An 18,425-nucleotide genomic window follows, 5' to 3' on the forward strand; every position below is an offset into this window, starting at 1 on the left:
AAGGGACTGTGTCTGAGATCAAGAGGCACCTTGGTATCCACGGGACTTCTCGGGTTGAGAGTAGGGGGGCAGTGGAGAATTGAGTTATGATTTCTTGTTTTATTTCTCGGACTTTGATTTGCCTGAGGATTTTGAATGCAAGTAAGATCTTTCGTGGGAATGGCCTCAATAGCGGGTACTGCACCCTCAACTTCAACCAGGAGCTGGACTTACATGCTTTCCATTGGTGCTCGGCAACACGGTTAGGTATTGCCTTTAGGGTTCATCGGACATAGTCTTCTTAAGATCTGGAGTCGTGGGACAACCCTAGACACCAAAGATATACCTCGTTGGGATCTTTCACAGACATCTATTTGTGACAGTCCCTACAAGACTTAAACTCTATGGTTTTAGTTGGAGACAAGTCCCTCTTCATGCAAAAAAGAAATGAAGGTGAAGGTTTGTCAAAGAAGATGAAAAAAAATTAAGAACGAGCTCCGGATGCATGTCGTACGGCGCAGAAATAAAAGAACTGACAACAGCGCACAGGGGTGGCTTATTTAAGGCTCTGAAGTCACTTCTGGGGTGGGAAGAAGCCGAGCTGGGGCTGCACAATGCCATCTGCTGGCGCATTGGGAGCAATACTCTGGAATATACCAGGAACCAGTCTGGCACCTGGGGGACTCACAAGGAGAGGAATCTGCGGTTAGAAGTATCCATCAAAAAAAGGTCTGGCCCTAAGAGAGACAAAAGGTGCCACCAAGAAGTGTTACTTGTTATTATCATTCCTTTCCAGAAGTCAAGGACTGTGACACCCGACTTACTTGAGCTAAGCAAAATGGCTAGTTAGCCGTCTGAGGGCTAAACAAAACCTATAAAACCTATAAAATGCTTTATAAAAAAACGTTTCAACCTGATTCGATGTGGAAACAAACTGGGACTGATTTTTCTCTGCTATTAAGCTTTAGCTGAGATATTTAATATCATTGGCAATGTTGTGTCATCAATACACAAACTACACAAATATTGCTAAAAACCATAAACAGCTTCTTTGATACACTGGGAAATAAATTAGGATCACCTACGTTGTTGAACTGTCGCAACGGCTGCAATCCTGCACGGGGGTCCATGCGTGCCAGGGTCCGAGGCTATGCTGGTGCCAGCATCATTATCACTGTCCGAAGCCATAGCAAAGGGCAATGCTTCGAAGTTGGCGCTGATCTCTTCTGCTAGGTCAATGCACAAGTCAGCAGCGTTCCTGTGCAGCTGGCCTTCTGCATAGGCAAACTGGCGAGATCCAAAGTTGGCACGGATTTTAGTATTCTAAAAACAAAATGGAATAAGGATTAGAACAGACTTTTGATTTTCACGGAGACATTTCTTATACTCCACTCTTACATAATTTGTACTTTTTCTGATTACCATCGAGTACACTAATAATGCAGTGACAATCATCATCTGAATCATAGCAGGCTGTGCATTCGTTTATGCTGAAGCTTGTGCACAAGACGGATACAGCCAGAGTTTTGAAAAAGGAATTTGATGCTTTTTGTAACATCCTTCAGTTAATAAACTGTGTAACTGTGGGTGGGACATATCGTACTCAAAATGTGTTCAATGCTGAAACACAGAGATGTGTTAATTCCCAAGAAGGTTCTCTTAGGGCACCCTTGAAATGTTAGATATACGAGACTGAAGGCCGATTTTAAAAAGGGGAATCAACTATGACCATAGAGAGAGCACATCACCTAGAGAATAAACTCATTTGAAAACCACACCAAATACATAGTGTAGGCTAAAAGCTTTATAACCAGAGCATAGCTGCCTCAAAGAGAATGTAATAATGAGAACAGGAAAAATGCGAATTCCTTTCTCTTGGCCCTTGATGTCTCCCTCACCCCTGGACTGGAATCACGCGCAAGACAGAAAGGACTGGAAAAGGGACCTCAAAGAAATGTCTGTGCCAGTACCTGCTTCTCGAACCAGGCCCCACACACTACCGCTGCCTAGATGAGTTTTTGCAACACACCCGGTCGGAACACTGCAGTACCTATGGAGGGGGAATGCTGGCGCAATGTTGTGAGTCGGGATGAGCAAGGAATAGCCTTGAACCCATATCCTGCTGGGAAGGAGACACAGGGAATGTGATGCAGCTCCATGGGCTTTATAAGCACGGACACTTACACAGGAGACCTTCACCCACCCCCATTGGGCCACAGTGTCTCCCGTCAAGGACGGTCTCTGTGCTCTGGGGACTCAACAGCAAGCTACTAGTAATGATAATTACAACATGCATTACCTACAGTTTGTGGACAATGCAACTGCCCCTGAAACCTCAGGCACCAGCTAGTAATGGCAGCTCAGTTACTGCCAAGAAACGACCTCGGTTATGGTTGAGGTTGCTGCCCCTTCCAGGACCATTTTGACTTTGCATGAATTATGGTTAAAGGTACATTGGAACAAGGTTTGGTAATTGATGATGGATAATATCACTGAAAAACGTTAGAAATCATTACATATATAAGCAATTTATCAGATGCTTTCAGAATTATATTTGCGACGCCACTTGTTTTGGAAACGCCATATTAGCTACTTTCAGTAACAGGTCTATTGTAGCTTCCCGTTTATCACCTATTTAATTTAGATTTACATCCCCAGACATCATCGTGGAAAAACAGATATTTCTAGGGAAGGGTGCAGAGAAACCCCAAGGTCCTTCTGGTAACAAGAGGCGAGGGAGGTTCCAGAGAACGATGTTCTTCCTGTGCTCCCGAGGCGGGCCACGGTAAGGGGGGGGGGGGTGCCCGGCCCAGTTTGCGCCGGTTGGAAATGTCGCAAGGAGCAGAGCAGGGACTGTAATGAGCTCATCGTGATACGGCCACGGGAGCCGTCATATGCAAATGCGGACATGTGCAGATGGGGGCTTGGACCGTTTTATAACAGACCCTGCATCGGTAAATGCGCGCTCACCCTGGAGCATCATGGCGCTGAACAACAGAGGATTGTTGTTAGCCAGCTCAGTCGGCAGCGCCACCAGACGTGACGTATCAAGACAGGGGACCGCGCACACATGCATCAGAGAGTGCGATGCATCCACCGGTAGAGCAGGGGCCTGTGTACTCGTCTGCACCCTTCACACCTTCGAGCGGCGCTCTCTCCGGCGGCAGAGGCCCCCTGCTGACAGACCCACCGCATGGAAAAACCCTGCGCAAAGGTCCCTTCTTTCTATGCCTGCCTACATGTGCCAGGTGAAATCTATTTTTGACACTTGTGTGGGATAAAAACAGTTTGCCCCAGTCTCTGCCACAGAAAAAAAAAGAAACCGATTGCGAACCCTTAACTAACACTTGCATGCTTATACATCATTTCAAAGAGTTACAGATAATATATAAATGAAGGCATGCTTGTTCCTAAATAACACTTTAAAAATAAATAATACAGATATCCTGGGTATTTCTTGTTTATTTCATAAAATATAGGATACACTGACTGCGTCAAAAACCTCAGTGACATTTGAAAAGTATGAAATCTCTGGTTACTCCACTTATTTTGTGAACACAGCAAACGTGGTGGACTCAGGGTGTCATTTTTTCAACGGTGTAAGTATCGTTTGCTACCTTTCCTCACATAGGAGCAACAAAAATAGTGCACGCGGATTAGTACTGTGTTGTTTGGTGACTGTGTCGAGCATCAAACCAATGGCTGCTAATGTCAGTTATTTTATTCCATAGGTGTTTGGGAAGTCGTCTGCTAACATGATTTATTTTTAACACTCAAGGCCATAATCAAGTCAGGACATTCGGTAAACAAATGAAACGTGCCTTCTTCTGTATGTGTACCACTGGCCACATTCCTCCTGCCACATCTTCCAGATAGGGCCCTAGGCGCTGCCCACAGTAGGTGAAATAGACTCTGCCTTTGGACGGCTGGCCTGGAGGCGGGGGGGTACCCTCTGTTCTTTCCCAACCGATTCCAGCCACATCCCCTAAAACAAAGAAATTCATTTTTAATTAGGCTCTTTTTCTAAGATGACCGATTTTGAAAATCTGTCGACAATATATTTGTTTCACTTTGGAAAACACAATCAAAGGTTTGGTATAGAAAAAGCAAAGAGCTTAAATGAGCACACGAAGACCCTTTAAAAACAATATATATGGGATAAAGTATCCCCAGCGGTAAATTATAAGGATATTGCAAGTCAACGAGGAGTTCCATGGCCATATAAAGGAATGTGGCTAAAGGTTAAGGAACTCCGGGGTGACTTGCAGTATCCTTATCATATAAATATTAATATAAATATTAAAGTACCACTTACTTACAATACATAGTAGTTATTACCTTCAAACGACTTAAAACGACGATGTGTAATTCTTTTACATGAAAGAGAGAGCATGTTTGCAAATATGAAAAATAAAAATAGAATCTTTAGTGCAAAATTAAACACACAGGAAAGTTGTTTGATATTTGTTGCCCAAAACATTAGAATCCGTTTAAAACAAGTCAGTTTTAAATAATTTAAAAAAAAGATGTAGTAGCTCAATGTCTAAAAACATGCAGAACAATTCTAACTTTTTATACTCACATCTGCTTTTTGCCATTGAAAAACAATAGAAGATGTTGGCCGGGTGGGGTTTTAGGGAGTGAAGCTAGCTGGCTTCTAAAAATGACTGTCAGCTTGAAATGATCATTGACGTATATTTCCTAATGGTACTGCTTATTATTCTGATACAAGCATGTGAATCTATGAAAGATCCAATACAATGGAAGAAAAGAGAAAATTACCATTGGTAACTATTTTTCTGGGCGATATCCTACACACAGGTTTTTCGCCCTGTGAAGATCTACAGGTGTGAGACTGCATCTGGACGACTTTTACAGCATAGCCCCCATGCACCGCCTCAACCTTTTTCCGCCCCAAAAGGTAGGGTTAGAGCAGCATATAAGCACCACCCCTGCTCACTGACATCAGTTCCTTTCGTTCTGCGACTTCATGTATGGATCTGAAGCTAGTTCCCAACTTTTTCTTACCATTTGGAAAGTTTTTCTCAAATTATTTTACTCCAAAGTGCAAGGGAACATGTCCTCTCCTAAAACAACTGGATTAAACCTTGTAGGCACTGTCAAAAATAGATGTTTGTTACAGATCCCCATGAAGTGTCTCTCTGGTGTTTGGGTTTGTGTCATGTTTCGCCCTCACCTCTACCCTTGTATGTCACCTCTTATAGGGTTCGTGACTGTATTCCATGGCGGTTGAAGTTGGTTTCGGAAATGCCAAAGGGGGACAAACAAAACTGTGAACTGTGGGAGGGAAACCGGGGGTAAGGGAGGAGTGGGAGCGGTCGGATTATGCGCCGAGACGATCAGCGAAACGAAAACCACAGTGCTTATATAAAAATACTTCTATTACACAATACTCACTAACACATAGGTATATCTCCTACCCAGAGATGTCAACACAAATACACAATACTTCAATTGCAATAAGGTAGTAGCACAAAATACAGTGGTCTCCGGGGGGAGACCAATCCATATATTAAGAAAGTGGAATGAGAACTGCAGGAGAGGACGGAACTTGGACAAGAAGATGCAGAGGAGCTGGGGACACATGGAACCACACATGGCAAGTACCCAGGAACCCAACGGAGGCTGTGTGCAGAGTGGGAACACAACCGGGTGCCCAATGGAAGTCCATGGAGAAGTTATGGTTGCAATTTTGCAGAAGAAGGACCCTTCCCACAGGACTCTGAAGAATTCCCTTGGAGGATGAAAGGTTGAAGAGCCACCACACCCGTGGATGCCCCAGAGACCAAACTGGAGCTTGCAAGGAGGGCATCAAATGTGTCATTCAAAACAGTCTGTTGAAGCTGTTATCCATCAAAGTTCACTTTGCTTAATGAGGAGAAAGTTAGGATGCCGACTGATTTCACTAAATCAGGATCCCCATCAGATCCCCGTTTGCCACAAAATCTGCAGACAGTAACGGGCACAATCTCGGCTCATCCTACTAAAACTTCTAAATGCGACCATACAAGCTGGAATCTTCCAGACGGATTGGAAGAAAGCCTCCATTCTCTTCTTGATGAAAATACCCTCACTTGACCCCAATGAGGTTAAAATTATAGGCCCATTTCCCAGCTTCCCTTTACAGTGAAGCTCCTGGAAAATCACCTCAACTCTGACTTCTCATCCTTTCGGGATGAGAATGAGATTTTAGATAATGCACATTAAGGTTTTAGGAAAACCACAATGCTGAGTCAGCGCTAGTCACAGCATCTGAAGAAATCAGAATGATTATGGACAGTGGAGGAAAAGCGTCATTGATCCTGCTGGATCTTTCCGCCATATTCGATACCATTTCTTTTTGTGTTGTCTTCGAAGAAAATTGGCAAAACTGTTGAACGACAGTTGAAGCTCCACATATGCGCTGGTTAGCGCAGAAAGAAAGAAACTGGTGCCAGCGCAAGCAGGTGACGTATATATACTGGTCCCAACTTCATGCCCCCACAAGATGGAGCAAATGCAAAAACAACAATTGATGGACAGAATGCAGAACAATGTCATACATTCACCCCAGTACAGAGATCTGGGCCTAAATCCATCGTTTTCTTTGCTCACCATGCCATTCCAGTTTGAACCCAGCCATATGCAAATCAGTCTTGACCCTGTGCCCCATGGGAACAGTCCAGCCCGAACTGCCAAGCCAGGTCCTCCCTGGACTGGAAACAAGCATCCTAGGACCGGTTTCGGGCTTTCAGCCCTCGTCAGCCAGGATAGCTTGATTCCAGTGGCATGGAGAGCAAGGGACTCACGTCTGAGCATACCCTTCCCACTCGGGGTGACAAATGCAAAAACAACAATTGATGGACAGAATGCAGAACAATGTCATACATTCACCCCAGTACAGAGATCTGGGCCTAAATCCATCGTTTTTTTGCTCACCATGCCATTCCAGTTTGAACCCAGCCATATGCAAATCAGTCTTGACCCTGTGCCCCATGGGAACAGTCCAGCCCGAACTGCCAAGCCAGGTCCTACCTGGACTGGAAACAAGCATCCTAGGACCGGTTTCGGGCTTTCAGCCCTCGTCAGCCAGGATAGCTTGATTCCAGTGGCATGGAGAGCAAGGGACTCACGTCTGAGCATACCCTTCCCACTCGGGGTGACAAATGCAAAAACAACAATTGATGGACAGAATGCAGAACAATGTCATACATTCACCCCAGTACAGAGATCTGGGCCTAAATCCATCGTTTTTTTGCTCACCATGCCATTCCAGTTTGAACCCAGCCATATGCAAATCAGTCTTGACCCTGTGCCCCATGGGAACAGTCCAGCCCGAACTGCCAAGCCAGGTCCTCCCTGGACTGGAAACAAGCATCCTAGGACCGGTTTCGGGCTTTCAGCCCTCGTCAGCCAGGATAGCTTGATTCCAGTGGCATGGAGAGCAAGGGACTCACGTCTGAGCATACCCTTCCCACTCGGGGTGACAAATGCAAAAACAACAATTGATGGACAGAATGCAGAACAATGTCATACATTCACCCCAGTACAGAGATCTGGGCCTAAATCCATCGTTTTTTTGCTCACCATGCCATTCCAGTTTGAACCCAGCCATATGCAAATCAGTCTTGACCCTGTGCCCCATGGGAACAGTCCAGCCCGAACTGCCAAGCCAGGTCCTCCCTGGACTGGAAACAAGCATCCTAGGACCGGTTTCGGGCTTTCAGCCCTCGTCAGCCAGGATAGCTTGATTCCAGTGGCATGGAGAGCAAGGGACTCACGTCTGAGCATACCCTTCCCACTCGGGGTGACAAATGCAAAAACAACAATAGTGGGCAAAAGAACGATGGATTTAACCCAGATCTCTTGACTGGGGGAGAATGTCTGCATTGTCAGCGTTCCGTCCATCAATTGTTTGTTGTAACGCTTTTCGCCCTAAGTGGGATGGGTATTCCCAGACGTGGGACCCGTGCTCACTACGCCACTGGAGTCAAGCTATCCTGGCTGATGACGGCTGATAGCCAGAAACCAGTCCTAGGATGCTTGATTCCGGTCCAGGGAAGACATGGCTTGGCAGTTCGGGCTGGACTGTTCCCATGAGGCACAGGGTCAAGACTGATTTGCATATGGCCATGTCTAAACTGGGGTGGTGTAGTGGGCAAAAGAACGATGGATTTAACCCAGATCTCTTGACTGGGGGAGAATGTCTGCATTGTCAGCGTTCCATCCATCAATTGTTTGTTGTAACGCTTTTCGCCCTAAGTGGGATGGGTATTCCCAGACTTGGGACCCGTGCTCACTACGCCACTGGAGTCAAGCTATCCTGGCTGATGACGGCTGATAGCCAGAAACCGGTCCTAGGATGCTTGATTCCGGTCCAGGGAAGACATGGCTTGGCAGTTCGGGCTGGACTGTTCCCATGAGGCACAGGGTCAAGACTGATTTGCATATGGCCATGTCTAAACTGGGGTGGTGTAGTGGGCAAAAGAACGATGGATTTAACCCAGATCTCTTGACTGGGGGAGAATGTCTGCATTGTCAGCGTTCCGTCCATCAATTGTTTGTTGTAACGCTTTTCGCCCTAAGTGGGATGGGTATTCCCAGACGTGGGACCCGTGCTCACTACGCCACTGGAGTCAAGCTATCCTGGCTGATGACGGCTGATAGCCAGAAACCGGTCCTAGGATGCTTGATTCCGGTCCAGGGAAGACGTGGCTTGGCAGTTCGGGCTGGACTGTTCCCATGAGGCACAGGGTCAAGACTGATTTGCATATGGCCATGTCTAAACTGGGGTGGTGTAGTGGGCAAAAGAACGATGGATTTAACCCAGATCTCTTGACTGGGGGAGAATGTCTGCATTGTCAGCGTTCCGTCCATCAATTGTTTGTTGTAACGCTTTTCGCCCTAAGTGGGATGGGTATTCCCAGACGTGGGACCCGTGCTCACTACGCCACTGGAGTCAAGCTATCCTGGCTGATGACGGCTGATAGCCAGAATCCGGTCCTAGGATGCTTGATTCCGGTCCAGGGAAGTGTTGGCTTGGCAGTTCGGGCTGGACTGTTCCCATGAGGCACAGGGTCAAGACTGATTTGCATATGGCCATGTCTAAACTGGGGTGGTGTAGTGGGCAAAAGAACGATGGATTTAACCCAGATCTCTTGACTGGGGGAGAATGTCTGCATTGTCAGCGTTCCGTCCATCAATTGTTTGTTGTTGCCCCACAAGATGGAGCGGCACGTAGAAGAATGACGTCGCACAGTGCCACCTGCCAATGCTGGAGGAAATATCTATGTAAAAGTTTCCAGATCCATGTCTGAGGCCTGGAGGTATTCCATAGGTGATAGATCTGCAGTTAGACAACTCTATCAGAAGTGAACATTTAAACTGTATTAGTCTATGACCATTGTTGCATCTCTGCCTAACAAATTTCCTAGCCCAAGGGGTTGCCTCAAGACCCGCTCCCATCTCACCCTAGTCACTGCTATAGTTTTCTCTTCTCCTATTGCCTCTGCCGGACACTAAACTCCACATTTTTTGTCTTTACGTAATTTTACATTCAGATTTTATATTTGCTTGGGTCTATGGGAAGGTGGGTCATGCAGCTTTTGCAGTGTTGAAGTCTTAAGTAAAGTAGTGGTCCTAATGCTGTATCGCTCTTCTCAATTAGAAGATCTCCAGCATTATGCATTTCACGTGGGCACTTCAAAATAAAACTTAGTTGCTTTAGGTAAACTGTTCTTCAATGATTTCGGTGCAGCAGCAAAAGTGTGCCCTGCTCAAGAACATTGTAGCTCATAACTTTGATAGATGCTGTATATCTGACCGGTATACAGACTTGCTGCACACTCGCCTTAGCGAAGGCACTGCCCAAAATGATTCCAAATGTAAGACATAAAAGTGTTTTTTTGAAAGTACAAGTTTAATGCAATCAACATATACATAAACGTTTTAACTGCCAAAAATTCCAGAAATGCAAAATGATTAGTTCATTCCATTAAAAATACTTTTACTCTCTTGTATCCGATAGTACACCAAAAAACAAATCCCATAATACATACCAATGCCTTTCAGGCATCACAGTGCCTTTCTTCAGGTAAAAGGAGATGAAAATGAATAATGTAACATTAATCGAAGAAACTCCAAAACAGCCTTAACATTTTCTTGCAACTTTCTTATTTAAAGCACTAAGCGATGTCTTTAAAACTCTCACCTTAAATCAAAACAGTGATAGCAACAGATAACCTTTTCTAACAACCAAAACAAATGGAAAGGAAAAATATGTTTTGTTATGAGTTACTGACCCCACACAATCGGGATTAAATTTAGTTGTGGTGTAGGGCTTCAATGGTTTTAGTACATAGTGGGTCAGATTTGAGTTGGTGTTATATGAGTGCACGTGTCAACAAATGCATCTAAGTGGTTTGTAACACTTCTTTCTCCTTTCTTTGGTTGTAAGAGTAGGTTATCTGTTGCCATCACTGTTTTGATTTATAGAAAGAGATTTAAACATCACTGAGTGCATTTAAGAAAACGTTACTTACGATCAGTAATGCATAATCTAGTAGAGACAGGATATAGCCACAGGTTCCTTACTTTAGAATCCTCCCCAGACATGAGACTGGATACGGCAATATTTTAACAGCACGTCCGCGCATCGGGAGAGGGCATTGCGGCACTCCGAATAGATTATCTTGCGATGTGACGCTGATGGAGTACATATAATCCCCTCGCCAATGCTCACGTCAATTTCTTCCATGACTATTTTCCGCGCTCAAAGCATGAAACCACATAGAAACTGCCTATTGAAACCGTTTCCTAAAATGAGACATCTTTGTGAAAAAAAAAACCAAAATCACAATTAGAATTCAGTATGTGGATTCCATAACGAAAACATTGAGATTAAAGAGGACTCCGTCTCAAAGGAACAATGAGTTCTTAGTCCAGTAGGTGAAAACTTAGAACTAAATTATAGATACCAAAGAGGAAGCAGTTCAGAGAGAGGGGAGGATGGGAGGGGCGTAAGGAATTTGGAAGGACTTTGCGGCTAGGTCCTGTCTCTACCAGATAATACATTACCAAAGGTAAGTAACTTGCTCATCTAATAGAGACATCTAGCTGCAGATTCCTTACTTTAGACTCAAATGCCAAAGCATACCATCCAGGGAGGAGGGTCTGCGAACTGAGACCACTAAAAGCCTTTAACTAGAAGAAAACCAGTTAGAACCAGCGAAAATGACTGGACCACAGTAAGAAAGGTCATAAAGACACAGAAGGCATGGGAATATGTTACCCCTGATAGTAGGACAATTTGCTAATTGACTCTATAATATACAGCTATTGTCGCACATATCCAGACTCGAACAGCATGTTGAATACATGTGAGTACGGAACAGCAGGTGATGCCAAGTAGGAAAACCTCTGTGCCATACAGAGTGCTATCAGAGCCAGACCTGCTCTGTAACAGCACGAGAGGTCCACCACCGGTAGGAAAGGAGAACAAAAGTTATATAAAGAAAAAGTTGAAGACAACATACATAACATGTGCATTCGTAAAGCACACGTTCACGGCAAGGGTATCTTGGTGCTGAATAACAGATGTTTATTTAATGTCACCCAACTCAAAGGTACTCATGTTATCGACCTCACAATGATGAAAGGCTGAGTCGCAGAGATATGACCCTTTGACCATAAGATTAAACACAGGCCTCTACAGTGGACGCACAGTCCAATAAGCCACCAGACCTGACAATAGCAACTAGTGGCATAGAAGCAGTTATACAAAGACCGCTAGGATATCCACAAGAAATACACTGACATAGGAGTAAAATAAAAAAACTGCCAATGTAAAGACAAGAGAAAAATATAATGGGTAGGGATAAAGTAAAGCTGAATAATTAGACAATTCTGACATAATAGTATGGAAACCATAGTGGCCATCATACCAGATAAGAAAGAAACAGCCATCCAAAATGTCAGCAAAATGCAAATTGCATGAGACCGCATCAGCAAGCAATAGAGTATAAAGTTAAAAAATATAGATAGTATGAAAAAGAAACCTTGAAGCTTAGCGAAACCCAAGGTTAGTACGTGATCTGACAATATGAATAGAGACCCATCTATAGATGATCTAGAAAAAATCCCTCATATATATATCATCTAGGAACCACACTGCACAAAGTGCAAGCCTAACTACAAATGATGAAAAGAGTTGTCTCCTAGAAGTGCAACGATCCAGTTGGAAAAGAAATAACGACATCTATAAAAAGTAGAAGCTATGAGGCAACGCCCACTTCCCTTATGGCCATGTGTAGGAATACCTTCAGAAAAAAGAAAAGGTACAGTATTAGAGGGAAATGACCTTCAGAAAGAGAAAATCTTTAGCAGTAACGCAAAGCGCTATAACAACTCCAAAAGAGTCAGGAATATTAAGTACCCTTCATAATAGAAGGAATACAGTTGACGGAGAGATATGTCTCCCTGGAGACCAATAATAGCATGACCTAATCCCAGGAAAAGAAACTATCATGATCAAGGAACACGTACAAACCAACCGTGTCTACAGGATGGGTGAAAGAACCAATAAAACAACATTAGCAATAAGAGAGAACCTGAAGAGCAAAACAAAAGTCTTTTAAGGCTCACAAGATGATAATCATGTGGCCAACAATTATCATATAAACTGAGACTCCCATGGAGGTACAAGTATCAAAACTATCCAACAAGGGGTACCAAATTATACCAATGTATGCCATCGTACGTCAGAGAAATAATTGGACACAGAGGTGGTTACTCTGCACCCCTAAATGAGGATCCAATAGTGCAAAAACTGAGGATCCCAAATCAGCATATATATATATTTAGAAATGCTGACAATGCATACAAAAGTACAAGTTACTTACCTTCGGTAACGATGTATCTGGTAAAGACGATTCTAGCCGCAGATTCCTTAACGTATAATTATCCCCAGGCGCAAGACTGGACCCGGAAAACTTTGTTGCCCAGCATCTCTGTGCGCCGGGGGCGGCACCCCGCAACTCTGCCCAGACGTCTTCCGCGGGCGTGACGTCAGCGAGGTCACATAAGCCCCACCCCGGCTCGCTGACGTCAGTTTGCTTCGGAGAACTTTTCCGTGCCACAACATGGAGCTATCACAACAAAACTGAGGAGAGCATGGGAACAGTGTGCGAAAAAACCAGAGAACAAAAATAGAGAGAAACAAAAGGTAAGAAACACCACCAGGTGGCACCAAAAGCGACAATAGCAGGCCAGAGCAGGAAAAGCATAGAACACTACTTTGAGGAATAACTGTGCAAGCCAAGGCAAAAGCACCAGAAGGTCAGAGCAGCGAAGCCAGCGCAAAGCACCACTCCTTGGAACCACCTCGCAAACCAAGGCGAGAGCCATCCTGGAGGCACAAGCATGAGGGAGAGAGGGAGGGAGGGAGGGAGGGAGAAGAGAGGGAGAAGAGAGACAGAGGAGAGAGGGGAGAGAGGGAGAGAGAGAGGGGAGAGGGGAGAGAGAGAGAGAGAGGGAGAGAGAGGGAGAGAGGGGAGAGAGGGGAGAGAGAGAGGGAGAGAGAGAGAGAGAGAGAGAGAGAGAGAGAGAGAGAGAGAGAGAGAGAGAGAGAGAGAGAGAGAGAGAGAGAGAGAGAGAGAGAGGAACAAGTTACTTACCTTCGGTAACGCTTTTTCTGGTGGATACAGTATCTGCCTGTGGATTCCTCACCTTGTGAATATCCCCTGCTAGGAGTAGCAAAATACAAACTATATATTCTGTAAACGCTAAGGGTAATGGACACAATTAAGAGTAAAGTAAGTGAACATTGGGGATTGTTTATCCTACACAAAAGACAGAGTAGGGAAGGCGATAGATGCCTGGGTCTACTTTTTAAACAAACATTAGACTTGGCGAGGTATCGCAGTTTTGTCCATATGAATACTTCGAGCTCATGTGGAGGGGGTAGAGATATTGTTGTCTTTCTGTTAATTTATATCCTCACAAACAATATAAACATTAGGCACTTCATATGCGATTACGCGCTCCGAGACATAATGGTAGTTAAAAAATGCCCATTACACGAATTTATGATTAAGTTTGAAAAGCTATAACAGGACGTAGGCAAGTATGATAGCCACTTGGCCATGACAAAAGATATATTGGTCTAAATAGGCACCCTCTGTTTTTTGTCTACATTTCATTAGCCACGAGCAAGTGAGCCAATAGAAAAGATCCACCCCTGATACGTATTATCCTTTAAAGGGTCAGAAGACCTGATCCAAATAAACTAAACTAAACTGCAGTGCGGTTCATGTTTTGGACATAATGCACAGGTGAGAATGCTGATTTCTGCCATACCCTAGAAAATCGAGTTTAGCGAAACAACGATTGAGTATTATACTTCTCCCCTCTGTTTTCAGAATAACGGCCTGTATAAGAAGTGGCCTACTGTGAAATTGACACCGAGATTCTGGTACCTATATAACGAATGAATTCATAAGGTACTTTTTCCATTAAGTACATATAAGGTGTTCATTTTTATTTGGGGAGCACAAAGCCAGTACAGATTGCTTGATGGCGTAGATACAGCTTAGATGATTATTGAATCATGGCTCAGATAGTGATAAAAACACACTACAAATTAGTGCAGCTGCACCTTTGAGACTTTTATAAGTCCTTTCTTAACTAAACGTTGACAGTATGAATGAGCGAATGATTTGAATGAATGGTACCCATTGATAAGGCAAATATAGATGATTGTCGCACTTATGGCTTCCAAACTAGTTGGTGAAAGTTTTTTAACTAAAAATCCGTTTGGGTTAGAAAACAAGCATGCTAGAATTATACATTGTTGATTTTGTTCTAATTTATGTAATTTTTATTTAGGCCAATATGTGATGTGGTCATTTTAACATTGAGGAAGACAAAAAATATTGTCCTGAAGAAGGTGGTCTTAATTGATACTACACCATCGAAACGCGTCAACGCCTACATATGCGATTAAATTTGGTGAAGTCAGCAAACAGGTTGAGACAGTGAATTTAGACCCATGCTTGTTGCTGCCTATGCAAATGTCCAAATTAACGCTGTAAATGACATAGTGTATTGTCTCTTTTGTTGTATTCTTCCTCGTTTTATATCTTTGTTTATATTGCTTGTATATGTTGAAAAAATTCTTTTTCTGCAGTATATGTTTTAATTTAGTCAATGCTTGTTGATTATATATAAATTTTGATTTTTTTAAATGTGATTGAACTCATATGAGTATCGTATATTGATGTATTTGTAATATTGATTAAAAAATATTGATATTTTTATGAGAGTGTGGTTGGTCTATAAGTGCCTCAATTATCAAATGTCCGTGCAAACTATATGGTCCACAGTGGGTTATGTATGTATGAATGAGAAATGGTCAATGCTTGATTCATCCAAAGGGAAAACGTTTCTTAAAATATCCCCTGCGCCAGCATTCCACAGAACTTTTTTCCCCAGCTCTCTACGCCGACGTGGACGACGTCATAATGCATCGGCTCTGCTCGCGACTCCGTATGACGTCACCGGAGCCATAAGAGAGCCACGTCGGCGTGATGACGTCAGTTCCACCCATTTTTTTCCGTGCCCCCGAGGCGCACAGGTGGACCAACGACAGATTCAAAGCATACACAGTATACAATATACGATCAAATATACATAGTACATAAACCAAAGGAAAGCTAAATAAATCAAGCATTTCCTACAAATGTACCAGAAAGCATAACAACATCTCAAACAAGACAACTTTTAAAGTACACAAAGGTGGACAACGGGGAGGCGGGTGGGCCAGTGAGGAATCCACAGGCAGATACTGTATCCACCAGAAAAAGCGTTACCGAAGGTAAGTAACTTGTTCTTCTGATGGATACATCTGCCAGTGGATTTCTCACCTTGTGAATAGATTCCCACAGCAGTCCCCACTCCCGGAGGAGGGTGTCCACCTTCCTATACCAGAAAGTCTTGCAAAACAGAGCGCGCGAAGTGGTCCTCCCTCCTCATCTCAGAGTCCAAGCAATAATGCTTTGCGAAAGTATGGAGGGAGGCCCAAGTCGCGGCTTTACAAATATTTGCCACAGGAACACCCCTGGCCAAAGCAGATGTAGATGATTTAGCTCTAGTTGAATGAGCCCTAATACCCTCAGGAGAAACCTTACCAGCCAGGGCATAGCAGATCTTGATGGCAAGGATGATCCATCTCGATAAAGTGCGCTTGTGCACTGCTCTTCCTTTAGAATGACCAACATAGCCCACGAAGAGCTGATCGTCCAGACGAAAGTATCTCGTTCTGTCCAAGTAAAAACTAACAGCTCTCTTTGGATCCAGGCGATGGAGTCTTTCCTCCTCCTTGGAGGGATGAGGAGGTGGATAAAAAACAAGGGAGAGTAATAGACTGCCCCAAATGAAACGGAGTAACTACTTTAGGTAGAAAAGCAGCCCTGGTCCTGAGTACCATCCTTTCAGCATGTAATGTTAGAAAAGGGGGTTTAGAACTAAGAGCTTGAAGCTCACTCACCCTCCTTGCCGAGGTTATGGCTACAAGAAAGACCGTCTTAAAGGACAACAGCCTCAGAGGACAACTATGAAGAGGCTCAAACGGGGACCCCATCAGAAAAGTTAAGACAAGATTAAGGTCCCACTGTGGCATTACAAAAGGAGTAGGAGGAAACATATTTGTAAGGCCCTTGATAAACCTCAATACAATCGGAGATTTAAATAGTGACGGTTGATCAGGAAGACATAGAAAAGCCGATAAGGCAGATAGATAGCCCTTGACCGTGGCCACAGCCCTGCTGAGCCAAGGAAAGAGCAAACTGAAGCACATCCGAAAGATGGGCTTTTAAAGGGTCAATGGATCTCTCTCCACACCATTTAACAAACTTAGACCACCGATATGAGTAAATGGACTTGGTGGAGTGTCGCCTGGCCGATAAAATAACATCCACCACATCAGGCGGGAGAGAGAAAGAATTCAGGTCGCCCCGTTCAATCTCCGGGCATGAAGGTGTAAGCTCTGGAGGTGGGGGTGTAGAACCTGCCCCTCCAACTGCGAGAGAAGGTCTGCCCTCAGAGGGAGACGGAGCGGAGGGCACGAGGAGAGGTGGAGAAGATCTGTATACCACACCCTTCTTGGCCAATCCGGGGCGACCAAAATAACTTGGGCCCGGTCTTGGCGAATCTTCCTCAGGACCCGAGGAATCAAGGGTATGGGAGGAAACGCGTAAAGGAGTCGTGAGCCCCAACTCAACTGAAACGCGGCCCCTAACGCCCCCTCATCGGAAACTGGAGACTGCAAAATGACGGGCAGTGCACGTTCTCGCAGGTGGCAAACAGGTCCACCCGGGGTGCCCCCCACGACCGAAAGATGTGACGAACTACCTCCGGATGGAGCCTCCACTCGTGGTCGGCAGAGAAATGCAGACAGACTGTCCGCTCGTACGTTCAGCACCCAGGCCAGATGATTTACCATCAGACAAATCCGATGGTCCTGAGCCCAGGACCATAGACGTAGGGCCTCTCTGCAGAGACAAACAGACCCCACTCCTTCCTGTTTGTTGACATACCACATCGCGGTAGTGTTGTCCGTCAGGACTTGAACAGACTGACCGCGAAGGGAAGGGAGAAAGGCCTTGAGCGACAAACGAATCGCCCGCAATATCAGAAGGTTGATGTGAAGCAACCTTTCCTCTGGAGACCAAAGACCCTTGATCTTCAGATCCCCCAGATGCGCACCCCACCCTAAGGTGGATGCATCCGTTATCACTGTGGCCACCGATGGAGGTAGATGGAAGGGCTTTCCTTGAGACAGATTGCCCTCCACGCTCCACCAAGATAGATCCACTGCAGCTTCTCTGGAGATCCTCACAGACTCCCTGAGATCTCCATTGTGCTGAGACCACTGCCTGCTGAGGCACCACTGGAGCGCCCTCGTGCCAGCGTGCATGGTTGACCAACAGAATGCAGGAGGCGAACAGGCCGAGCATGCGAAGGACCTTCAGAACTGGAACAACTGCTCCATTGTGGAATAAAGGGACCATCTCCTGTATGTCGAGAATTCTTTGAGGAGGAGGAAATGCTCGACACACAGTAGTGTCCAGTACCGCCCCTATGAACAGGTTGCGTTGAGAGGGCACCAGGTGAGATTTGGGCACATTGATCGAAAAACCCAATTCGAATAACAGCTGAGATGTTACCTGCAGATGATGCTGCACCATCTCTGGGGACTCTGCCTTCAGAAGCCAGTCGTCCAGGTAGGGGAAAACCGGAATCCCCGACCTCCTGAGATGTGCTGTCACCACTGCCATCACCTTCGTGAAGACTCGAGTTGCGGTAGTAAGACCAAACGGGAGGACCGCAAACTGGTAATGTTGCGACCCAACCGTAAAACGGAGATACTTCCTGTGCGACATCAGGATCGG

At 44.9% G+C, this 18,425-nt stretch overlaps 1 protein-coding gene across 2 annotated transcripts in view; it reads right to left on the reverse strand.

Moving 5' to 3' along the window:
- Positions 1-18,425, reverse strand: part of HECTD4 (HECT domain E3 ubiquitin protein ligase 4) — a 2,430,065-nt gene that overhangs the window by 1,129,679 nt on the left and 1,281,961 nt on the right. For both annotated transcript variants that reach the window (XM_085634374.1, XM_085634373.1), the window contains exons 51-52: positions 3,801-3,964; positions 1,065-1,302 (exon numbers count right to left, since the gene is read on the reverse strand). In XM_085634374.1, coding sequence (XP_085490500.1) covers positions 1,065-1,302; positions 3,801-3,964 — 402 coding nt within the window. The remainder of the gene's footprint in view (positions 1-1,064; positions 1,303-3,800; positions 3,965-18,425) is intronic.

This window comes from Triturus cristatus, chromosome 11, assembly GCF_964204655.1.
Source record: "Triturus cristatus chromosome 11, aTriCri1.1, whole genome shotgun sequence".
Lineage (NCBI taxonomy): Eukaryota > Metazoa > Chordata > Amphibia > Caudata > Salamandridae > Triturus > Triturus cristatus.